This window comes from Jatropha curcas, chromosome 6 (genome assembly GCF_041381405.1).
Source record: "Jatropha curcas cultivar XTBG-Jc1 chromosome 6, XTBG_Jcur_1.0, whole genome shotgun sequence".
Taxonomy (NCBI): domain Eukaryota; kingdom Viridiplantae; phylum Streptophyta; class Magnoliopsida; order Malpighiales; family Euphorbiaceae; genus Jatropha; species Jatropha curcas.
In genome coordinates this window covers 1,272,479-1,284,841 of record NC_143156.1, presented here as the reverse complement: position 1 = coordinate 1,284,841, position 12,363 = coordinate 1,272,479, and the positions used below count along the sequence as shown (strand labels likewise).

General features: G+C 34.3%; 1 protein-coding gene across 11 annotated transcripts; it reads left to right on the top strand.

Annotated features, from left to right (window-relative positions):
• Nucleotides 1-4,634: 4,634 nt before the first annotated feature.
• On the top strand, nt 4,635-11,473 carry LOC105628829 (putative disease resistance protein RGA1). Of its 11 annotated transcripts, none has more exons than XM_037638229.2 (8): nt 4,635-8,418; nt 8,706-8,788; nt 9,700-9,807; nt 10,113-10,194; nt 10,459-10,500; nt 10,725-10,807; nt 11,041-11,155; nt 11,228-11,473. In XM_037638229.2, the coding sequence occupies exon 1, from the start codon at nt 4,940-4,942 to the stop codon at nt 8,393-8,395; it is 3,456 nt and encodes a 1,151-aa protein (XP_037494157.1). In that variant the 5' UTR covers nt 4,635-4,939; the 3' UTR covers nt 8,396-8,418; nt 8,706-8,788; nt 9,700-9,807; nt 10,113-10,194; nt 10,459-10,500; nt 10,725-10,807; nt 11,041-11,155; nt 11,228-11,473. The 11 variants fall into 11 exon arrangements, with proteins under 11 accessions (XP_037494157.1, XP_012065700.1, XP_020532844.1 ...); XM_012210310.4 differs by having other exon boundaries at nt 10,283-10,500; XM_020677185.3 differs by lacking the exon at nt 10,113-10,194.
• Nucleotides 11,474-12,363: the final 890 nt, after the last annotated feature.

Below are 12,363 nucleotides of genomic sequence, written 5' to 3'. Positions count from 1 at the left end.
TTTTTTTCTTTTATATCTTAAATCTATTTAACTTACAAGAAAATAGTGTTTAGAAAACTAAAAAAAAAAAAAAAAAAAAAAAAAAAACTAGAACTATATATTTTTGTTTGTGTCACTTTTTAGGATTTCAAGAATTTATATGTATGTGCATATATTCATTTGTCTGATACACTAAGTAATACTGCCACTATGGTCAAAGTGATTTTCATTATCAATTGAGATCATCTTTTTATTTCTTTTCTTTTACCCAGCAATAAAAATAATTTATTATTATTTTTCATTATAATTGTATATAAACATTGATTTGAGGCTGAGGGCAGAGGGTTAGAGATTTGTAACTACTATCAATTTAGTTACTGAATAATTAGTAACTATTGTCATTTTAATTTAGTAAGAGATTTATATCTCCCTAGCAATAAATAGATGAACTATTGATGGTTAAACATTTTTAATTTTCTTGATATTTTTTTCTCTTATATCTTAAATCTATTTAACTTACAAGAAAATAGTGTTTAAAAAACATTTTTAATTTTCTGTTTGGGTCACTTTTTAGAGTTTCAAGAATTTATATGTATGTGCATATGTTCTTTTGTCTGATACACTGAGTAAGTAATACTGTCGCTATGGTCAAAGTGATTTTCATTATTAGTTCAGATCATCTTTTCATTTTTTTTTCTTTTACCTAGCAATAAAAATAATTTATTATTATTCTTCATTGTAGTTGTATATAGATATTGATATGGGGCTGAGGGCAGGGGGTTAAAGATTGAGTGATGACTTAATTTTCTTTTTGAGCACCCATTAGGATTTTAAAAATCTGAATTTATAAATTATGGACTAAATGATTAGGTCTAAGGATTGGGTTGAACTTTATTCTAAAATTACTTCATTATATAAAAATAGAATTAAGTATATAATAAATAGTATTGCAAGTAGTTTTACGGCAAAGTATAATACAAATTAACCACCTATATTATTTTAATTTAAACAAAATTTATGATTTAATATTATATAAATAAAAATGAGTATATAACAAGTATAGTCAACGTACAACGAACGTCATATAAAAGACTAATTGAAATAAATAAAAGTCAACCAGGTGTGTCTGGTTGGTCTTTGTACTTATGTGAAAAATGGAAAGTCTCGAGTTCGAATTCTCTCGATCACAAGTGTTTTTATCGATTTGATATGTCCATGGAAGGCTAACCTTATTCTGTAGCTTCCAGTATTATTTTGACAAATCAAGCCTCTCAATGAATAAAAAAAAATTTGAAGTAAACAAACATGCTGATGTTGTTGCCTCCCATTGTGCTGTTCACCTTCTTCAACACACATATTTACACTATGCTTATAAAAATGACATTTTCCTTCCTTCTTATTTTCCTTCCCACCCAAATAATGAATGACTGGCTAGGCCAGGTTGCCTATGGACAACACGTACTAGTCCCAGTCGGTTGCTCTTCTCCTTTGACTTTAAGTCGGCTACTGATCGGTGGCCACTCCTTGTCTTATTTAGGATGTTGACCTATCTCTTTTGCCTCTGCTGCAGTTCATTCAGCACTGGCGTGCAAGATCTTTCAAGTACCGGTTAAGCAGTTCTCTCAAGTCAGCTTTGTTGCTGGTCAACCATTAGGTACGTAGTCACTAACCTAAAGGTTACTATGCGTCTTGGCCTTATCCTATCATCAATCCCACTCTGGAGCTGCAGAGCTTGCAAAGAGGTTTCGGGTCCGTAATCAGACTTTTCAGTCTATATTATAGGTACGTAATTAATTATTGAATAGTAATAATTTTCTCTTTTTTTTTTTTTCTTATTTTTCTACCTCCCCTTTTCAAACATAGCATTAAGCTTTAGTAGCCTAATTAAGATCTATTTTATTTTTGAAGAAATAAAATTTTATTATTTATTATTTTTATTTCTTTTCAGATTGCTTTTTGCATTTTTTTTTTCCAAATCTAAATTTGGTGATTTTTATGTTTTGGACATAATATGGTTAATGCATGAGTGCATTTCAATATTTTTCATTAACAAAAAAATTTTATATGATATTTTTTTATGGGTTAATTATATTATAAGTGTCTGTAATTTTAAAAATCTTTTATTTTAATATTTGAACGGAAAATGTTTGCAATTGAATATTTGGACAAAAAATTGCAATTAAGTTCTCTTGCACAAATGGCATGCCAGATTGATGATATAGCAAATAGAGATTCCACAAATTGCCAACTCAACATCCCACGTGAACTATCAACTCAGCTCAAACTGGCACATCAGCAAAGCAATATGAAATTACCAAAATGGACAAATTCTCGTGGCAAAAGTAATGCCTAATGTTGAAAGTTGAAAGTACCATCAATCAATGCCTACTTTCCGTGTGTACTCCTCTTGTCCAGCTGGTTTTGCCTTTGGTGGCCACCGTGATACCATCTACTAGTACTATCTTCAGTCCTTGCCACCAGAAATTGCAATTTATTTATTCACTTTATTTGTTTTTTCAATTCAAACTTTTTAATCATTTTCAGTTCTCATCTCTCAGCATCGGCTTCAGAAATCAAATCACCACCATCACTGCTGTCTAAAATGCCATCTTTATCGGCGATTTCCATTAACACTTGCCCACTAGTACCTACACTTGATTTTGTAATTTCCTTAACTTCTATGGCTATTAGACATATGCATCGGCATTTTAGAGTACCGTTCTGGAAATTAAAATGAAGAAGAAAAAGCAAGCGAATCTAATCCAACAAAATTAAAGAATTAAAAACCCAAACTCTATCGGTTCAATTTAACTCTCTTGTAAAAGTCCAAACCCTAACAAAAAATTATCTGATTTTTTAATATTCAACTAAAGAAATTCCTTACTCTTTTTGTGATTTTTTATTTAGTTTTTCATTTGTGAGAGATCAAAGATGGCGAGCAAAGCAGACCATGGAGATAACTGATGATACGAAAGAAGAGGGCGTCTTTTGCCTTAAATGGTGAAGGGAAGGTATTTTTGTAATCAGTGACGGAATAGGGAGAGGAATCGAGATGGAAAGAGAAAAGTTGGGTTCTTGATGACTCGGTGAAGCGTTGGAGGAGGAGAGGATGGGAGAGAGGAGCCTGAGATAGAAAGAAAAATAGGGGAGTGGAGATGAACTGAGAGCTAGTGTTTAGAGAACCCCTCTTTTCATAGTTTTTTAATGGAAGCCTAACTTTTCAAGCCCTCTATTTACAATACGAGGCATTCATTTTCATTGAGTGGGGATGAACTGACGTGGCAGTTGACTTGTCATCCTACACGGTTTATTTTTTATTATTGAATGAGTTCCGCGTATCATATTTGTATTTTAGGATGGAGACACCTAATTAAAAATATTTTAGGGCTTCAGACAATTGTTTATAAACGTTTTCTACTGAAAAGTTTTGAAGAGTTTAGACACCAATTTATAATTAAGCTTTTTTTATTTATTGGGAGATTCAATAAGCTAGAGTAACACCGCCAGTTATACAACATGGTAGAATTAAGGGATAATGTTAATTTTAGTGTCTATACTTATCATTTTTTCTATTTTGGTGTCTGCATGAAAAATTGTGGCAATTGAGTGTTCAAACTTGTAAAATTTTTTTTTTAATGTCTCTTGATGACATGGACTACCGAAAAATCTAATGAGACTGATTGTGACTCACAAATGCCTACGTGTTCACTTACATGGACCGACTAATTTTACAAGTAGAATGTCAACGCAACAAAAATAATAAAATGTCTCATTTGCCCCTCTTTAATATCCAAACACAATCCAACACTTCCTTCTTCCTCTCTCTTCTCAAATTATTTTGAAAACCCATATCCAAAATCAAAAACCCAAATGAAAAATCCTCATAGAATGGCTTCATATTGAGAAAGTGGGAAAGATAGAAAGAGATCCAAAACTTATGTTGTAATAAAAGAAATGAAAAGATCCAAATGCAAGATAACATGAAAATGGGGCAAAGCAAGCACTACAAGAGGAGGAGATATAGACCCTTCTTTTCCAACATTAAATCTTTAGTGGGGTAGAGAGCGCATTAACCTCAAGGACACAACCTATCAAGCACAAGAATACGCGACACTTACCAAGTGAGACACTTACCAAGTGAGAAAGAAAGATAGAGGTGAAAACATAAAAGCAAACCTAAACCATTACTAGAGAATATAGAGAAAAAGAAAAAAAGAGACTTAAATAATGACACTTGTGGGTAATAATCCTTTAACCAAGAAAGGAGAAGAAGGGATGTTGGATTGTGTTTGGGCGATATTAAAGAGGGGCAAATGACACATTTTATCCCTTTTGCATGCAGGCATCCTATATGTAAAATTAGTCGATCCACGTAAGCAGACACGCAAGTGGTCATGAGTTTCAATCAGTCCCATTAGATTTTTTGATAGTCCATATCATCAGGAGATAAAAAAATTATAAATTTTGGACACTCAATTATCATATTTTCCATTCAGACACTAAAATAAAAAAATGACCAATACAAATATCAAAATTAATATTATCCCTAGAATTAAATGAATGTTTGAAAACTCAAGTTGCCTTCGGTAATAGCCTTTTAAACTGCTTTTAAATTTTTGACTATAAACTAATTTTTAGAGGCGAAAGATAACGAATCTACAGTTTAAATGTAGACTGAGAATTATTTGAGTCGCTAGATCCAAGATCCAAGATCAAGATCTATTTCAAACTAAAAGGAAAGAAAAGAATCCAGTTGGCCCCTACTCTCTACCAAAGAAAATGATTGGCTGTCACGACAAGGATTGCGAGGAGACTAACGCCAATAATTTAGTTCTTTTTTTTTAATTTTTTAAATATTTTTCAAGCTTGTTTTATACACTTGATTTTGTTACCCGGAGCATAAGCCTTTCAGCTGTTGGATTCTACAAACACAGTCTTCTTTGCTCACAGTGTGAAAGAAATGGAAATGGCAGGAGCTGCGCTCTTTAACATTGCAGGTTCAATCATGAGAAAGTTGAATTCCGAATCTCTCCAGGAGATTTGGTGGCCATGGAGCCTCAAAAGTGAGATTGAAAATTTCAAGCAACTTGTTCTTCGTATCCGATCTCGGCTTCTTGACGCAGAGGAGAAGTCCTCTTCCGATTCTAGAATAAGATATTGGCTCGATGACTTCAAAGCAGTATTTTATGAAGCAGAAATGTTGTCGGAAGATTTATCTACGGAGGCTTTGCGGCGGCGAGTGTTGACTGGCGATAAAATTGGGAAGAAGGTACGCCTTTTCTTTTCACATTCAAACCAGCTTACTTACGGTTTAGTGATGGCTCCTAAAATTAAATTCCTTAGAAATAGACTGGAGATGTTAGCCGCAGCTTTGGAAGAGTTCCATATTGTTGAACGCAGTACGGAGACACCTGTAAGGGCCAGGAGTAGGAAGCAAACTATCTCCTCTTTTTCTGGAAGAGAAGATGACAAGATTGCAATCATAAAGTTTTTAATGGATTCTAACTTTGACATGGATGTGTCTGTCATTTCAATATTGGGAATGGGAGGATTGGGGAAGACGACACTGGCCCAACATGTGTACAATGATGAGAAAGTTAAAACACATTTTGAGCTAAAACTATGGGTTTATGTGTCTGATGTTTTTGATGTAAAACTCATAGTTGCAAATATGTTAGAATCTATGACTGGTGAGGACTGTAGTCACCTTGAGATGGATACTTTAATAAATCTTCTGCATGAAAAAATTAACGGGAAAAAATACTTAGTCGTGCTAGACGACGTCTGTATTGAAGATCGTAAGAAGTGGTTGGATCTAATCCTTTCAATGATTGGTGGTGCAAGAGGAAGTAAAATATTAATAACCACTCGTTCAAGAAATGTTGGCCTCGTTACAAGAAGCACTATAATGTATGAATTACGTAGCTTATCTAATGAAGAGTCTTGGTCACTGTTTAAGCAAATAGCATTTGAACCAGGGTACGTCCCGAACCCAAGACAGGAGGCAATAGGAAAGGAGATATTAAAAATGTGCATGGGGGTTCCCTTGTCCATTCAAGCAATAGCAAGTCTATTGTATAGCAAAAATGTGGAGTCTGAATGGCTGTCTTTCAAGGATGAGGAGCTTTCAAAAGTGAATATACGAGAGCAATATGTTATGCCAACGCTTAAATTGAGCTATGACCTTCTTCCTTCACCTTTGAAAAATTGCTTTGCGTACTGTAGGTTGTTTCCAAAGGATTATGAGCTTGACGTTGAAACGTTAATTCTTCTCTGGATGGGACAAGGGTATATTAAGTCATCAGACCCAAGCCAGTGTCTTGAAGACATTGGTCTTGAGTACTTTATGGATTTACTGCAGCGGTCTTTTTTTCAAGAAGTGAAAAGAGATGCCTTAGATAGCATAAAAAGTTGTAGAATGAACAATTTAATGCATGATCTTGCAGCCTCAGTGGCTGGGTTTGGGAGTAACAGAATAAATTCAAATACAATAAACATGGATGAGAAGACTTACCATATGTCACTCGGTTTCCATTTAAATTCAACTTGGCAGACTCCAGTCGGCTTATTTCAAGCAAAACAGTTGCGGACATTTCTTCTGCCCAGTCAAGAAGTTTGGTTAAGCAATGAAGATGGAAGATGGAAAATGCCAAACCTTGAAGCCATTTTTTCAAACTTCAGGCAATTACGCGTGTTTGATTTGCATAATTCTGGAATTGAGGAAGTGCCAACTTCCATTGACAAGTTGAAACATCTGAGATATCTCGATGTTTCCAAAAATGATCGAATCAAGGCACTTCCAGATTCTATTACCAAGCTAAAAAATCTGCAAGTGCTGAAACTTTCCGATTGTGAAGAGCTCAAGGAACTGCCAAAAGACATAAAAAAGCTTGTTAATCTTAGGCATCTGGACTTAGAGAGATGTTGGAATTTGAGGCACATGCCACGTGGCCTTGGACAATTAAGTTCCCTTCAATCATTAACGTGGTTTGTGGTGGCCAACCATAATTCTGTCTCTAACCATATCGGGAGTTTGAAGGAATTGGATGCTCTCCACAACTTGAGAGGGAGGATAGAGATAAGAAATCTGAAGCATGTGAAAACTGGCTTATCAGAATTTGAGGTAGCTAATTTAAGAAAGAAGCAGCATCTTCAGTCGCTGTCTTTGTGTTGGAATAGGGATGATGATGACTGTGTACATGTTGATTATGATGAGAAGTCATTGCAAAGCCTTCAGCCACATCAAAATCTGAAAAAGTTTAAGGTGTGTGACTATGGAGGTGTAAGGTTCCCTAATTGGCTGTCTTCCCTCACAAATTTAGTTGATATCTGGATACAAGATTGTGGAAGATGTGAGCTTCTTCCACAGTTACATCATATCCAGTCTCTAAAATATCTAAGAATTCAAGGTTTTCCTAATTTAAAGTACATAGACCATGAAGGGGATCATTTCCTTAATGGAGAAGGCAGACGAGAGGAATCAAACTTCTTCTTATCTCTGAAGGAACTCTATCTCTTGGACTGTCCGAACCTGGAGGGTTGGTGGAAGAAGATGGGTAACTTAGATCCAGCCATGAAAAATATAGCGGGTCTCTCTCACTTTCCTAGTCTTTGTAAATTAGAAATCCGGGATTGCCCTAAGCTGACTTGCATGCCAATATTTCCAAAGCTTGATGAAAAGCTATTATTGGAGAATGCCAGCTTAGAACCATTCCAGCAGACAATAAAGATGGTGATGGGGGCAGCGGCGTCAACTTCTTCCACGCCTGGACATTCCCTCTTCATGTTGAAGGTATTGTGGATTGTGTCAATTGAGGATCTTGAAACTCTACCCAAAGAATTACTGCAGAAGCTCACTTCTCTGCAAGAACTTCATCTCATGGATTGCCCAAGGTTAGCTAGTCTGCCTCTTGAGATGTATAGCCTCATTTCTTTAAGAGAATTAGATATTATAAATTGTGCCAAGTTGAAAGAAAGGTATGGAAGCAGCAAATGCTCTGATTGGCAAAAAATATCTCACATCCGAAATATTCGAATTGATGGCCAAAAGATTCAATGGGAGGGCAGCTATCTATTGGATCACAAGGATTCTTCCACTGTTACTGCAAGTCCTCTCTCCAAATTAAGGACTATCACAGTTGAGGATCTCGAATATCTACCCGAAGAATGGCTGCAAAATCTCACCTGTTTAGAAGAGCTATATATCGTGAGCTGCCCCAAATTAATGTCTTTGCCTCCAGGGATGCGTCACCTTACCTCTTTACAGCTATTGGATATTAGCCAATGTCCTCGCCTCAAGGAAAGATGTGGAAACAAGAAGTGCTTGGATTGGCGCAATATTTCTCACATCCCAAAGATTCAAATTGATGGACAGAGGATTCAATGGGACCGATGCTATCTGTTGTTGGATGAATAATAAGTATCCTCTGCTATTCACAGGTTTGTACTCATGTACAACCTCTCAATTTCCTTAGGTTTTATTTGGATAAATAGTCGTTGGATATGACTGTGCATTTGGATTTGACACCAAGTTCATTTTTTTTTCGTGATTTTTCACTTGAAACACAAATCCAGATCCACCTCCATTTCAAATATACATCTATCCAGATGCACCGTTGTAATTTACTAAAATGTTTAACTTCCTCATCGTTCTTCTTTCTTCACTGATTTATCATGTAGCTCTACAAGTTTCATTACAAATTCTTAACTTTTTAATCTGTTTGCAGGCATTATTTGACAAGAAGTTACTAAACTGAAAACCAAGCATTTTAGATACAAAACCATTGAGGCTGTTCTGTTTAACTACTTAGTAAGCATCTAGTTACCTCAATAACTTTTTTTATTAACTAATTGTTTTGGTTTTAATTTCTTTTTTTTACCGTTCAAGTAATTTATGTCATGATATATATACTTTGTTAAAATATGTTATTTGTTTCTAAACATATTTGTGTAACTGGAAGTTTCTGAGATTATTTTCTTTTGCGAATGTATATGAGTGCATGTGTGTTCATCTTCATTGTTTTTTTTGGTAAAATAGCTTTTAATGAAACAAAAGCCCCACCTGCTGAGGTTTAAACAATATTCAATTCAATAATGATACAAAAGCTTGATAGCATGCTTTTCCTGTTTAATTTCAAATTCTTAGAAAGAAAAACTTCCTGTGAATACTTTAAAGTATGCTTCAGAATACAACTGAATATTATTAGACTGTACCCTATCAAACAGAGCAGATTTTTGTTATTTCATTGATATGTTTTTGTGATATAAACATTGTGCTTCAACGTAAATATTTCATGACTTCCTGGCATTATCTCAAAATAAGCATACCGAAATTTTCAACTTTGTTAAGGTGCCAATTGATTTCTTTATCTTATGAATCTTGATCACCATATTTCAAGAAAAAATATCTCTTGCTTTTCATTTCCATTTCCATACCCTAAGAAGACATGATCAGCGGACACTTGAAATATTCCCCTCTTCCTGGCCATCACAAGGGAAACAAAAACCAAGATTTGCTTTATCCGGTATCAAATGAGGGAATGCTGTCAGAAAAGAAATATCCAGACAAGCTTGAGCTTTTACAGTTGGATGGTTCTTCAATATGATATTAACTATTAAGTGTTCTTTGACCAGGTGTCTAGAATATTCAAATCTTACAGAGAAGCATGATGGTTTCTGAGCCTGGAGAACTAAAATTTATTTATTTATTTTTGCTTGCAGCTTCTGATATGGATTTTGATAGAGCTAGACAGAAATCAAGCTGGCTTCTCTTCATGGAACCCAAATCAAAGGAGAGAACAATTATGATGATCCTGATTAGAGTTACAGGTAATGCAGACATGGCATAAAAAAAGCAAAATGAAATGCAACAAAATCATATATACATTCAACATTCCTTTTGTTTACTTCTTATTTTGCTTTACGTTCTTGGTTTTCTCATCCTAATTCTCCATATTATCCTTTTTCATATTTTTTAAAAGTATTAGTGTTTGATACATTTACACTTCTTGGCATGGCTTCTGAGGAATTTGCGTCATCATTAGCTTTTATGATTTCAGAATGATCTTGTCTGAACTTTCAATTCCCTCTGTCACATTTAATTTTTTCAACTTATGCCTTGTGAAATGAATTAGGATCAACCTACAATTGTTCACATTTCTGAAATTCTAATAATGCCAAATCTGGTGTTGATGCAATAGATGGTGGCTTTGGCAGGTTCATGCTTATACCATTCTTGGTCTCTTTTTTGTTTTTAATTCTTTCTTCGGATATCTCCAAGCTCAATTTTTCATTTGATATGTAGAAGTGATAGAGAACATGTTGCAAAATAGAAGTGGTTCAGAAGATATTTTTGTCTTTAATCGTGCTTTACCTCCAAACACACTGCTACTACCAACTAAATGGAGATTGGTCTGTCAAATGACAGAGAGCGGATCACATTTCAAAATTGATAAACTGTCCTGGTTTTCTTTCTGCTAGGAATGTATTACCTCACCTGAAGACAAACGCATGTTCTAAACGGTGAATTCTTAAACCATGTAATGACATGCGCACACAAACACACACGCATACACACACACACACACACACACACACACAAAAAAAAAAAAAAAGAGAATAATTAAAGAAAAAAATAAAGAAATGTCACTCTTACACTATCGTTTTATTCTAATTATTCTGCATATGATAACGAAACTATGCTAGTCCACTTATTTGTTGATTCTCTTTACCATTTATCTTGACAGGAGCTAAAAAGGGTGGTTGTTTACACCTTTCATTGGCAGTTTGGAGAATCTCTAGCATCCGTCGACTATGGAGTTCAAAGGAGGTAAAGAATCAATTCTTAAAGCTATTTCTTTGTGTTTTGCTTTGCATATTTTGTTGTCAATCGGTTGCTATAATCGCACAAAATGTTTCTACATTACAGGCTGATGTCAAATCTATTTTTTCATCAATGAGCAAACATATATAATTTGGCTGATAGGATGAGATTGGGAAGTGGAAGTCCAATTCTCCCATTCCTTTTTTTTTTTTTTTTTTTAATTGTCTTTTTTGTGTTAGGTGATCCGCCACGTTTTATCATAACCAAATTCAGAGATGGTTTTCATGTCAGGGACATTGTTTGTTCACTTCTTTGGTGCTTCTGATATTCAGTGTTTCGTAAAAGATTGAGAAGGTAAGAATTTTAGACCCATCCTATGTTATGTATCATCAATACATGCATTTAATCCTTGCATGATTTCTGCAGACTGCGGGGTGTGGCAAGAACAGAGTTAAAATTGCAAGGCAAAAGTTCTTCTATCAAAATGCAAGAGAACAGAGCTTCTGATTAAAGAAATTGGTTGTCCTTATAGAAAATTTTGATTGCAATGGTCATAAAGAATCCTGGCATTTAGATTGTTAATCTCGCTCTATTATCCTCTTCTGTATTTGTATTATTAAATTTTCATTGTACCCACTCTTCTTATATAGTGGATTATTTCGGAATTTGTCATATTTTGTGGTTGCGGTCAGGGATGGAAGCAATATGGGTACCCGCGAATTTTAAGCTATCAATACCCATGTCCATTTAAAATTTTGTTATCCTTATTTGTTTTAAATATGTTTAAATATCAATTTAAGTACCCGTATTCGAATCCATTTACATTGCTACTATCTGTATCCGTCTAAAACCCGTTTAAAGTTCTCTTAAACGGGTAGGGTATTTGGAATCTTAAACTATTTAAATCTAAACTTATTTAAAATGTAATTTTTATTAATAATGGATAAAATACTGATTTAATATAGCTGGTATTTAAAGACTTATATCCGTGCTTTACCCGTATTCATAATGGATAGTAATTTCACTATTTCTACTCGTCTCAAACTTATTTATAACTACTCATATTCTCTTTAAATGGATCGGAGCGGCGCCTCATATCTTCTTTAAATGAATCGGAACCATCTTTAAATGGATCGAAACGGTACGAGTATTTTAAAATACCTGCACCACTTTCATCTCTAGTTGCGTTATTTAGCTCTATTTAAAATTAATATGCAATTGATTTGAATAGAAATATAGTATTTAATATTTCAAAGCACTCAGTAGTATCTTTTGTGATGATTTCTTGGTCTGAGATTATTGTCAACCCCTTATCTACTAATTTTAATTAGCACGGCTATAATTACAATCAACTCGTTGCATGAACGTCAAAGTAATGTTGTAATAAATAATTATCATCGTTCAAGAGAACTTTCTTCCATGTTTAGATAGAAGATGAAAAACTATAGTATAATACAACCGTAGAAACGTGCATGAGTGGTTTGTAGTTCTTTTCCTCTGTAATAGTTATTTTTCTAAATTTCAAAAACTGTATTTATGTAAATATTTATTTTTTAATTGGA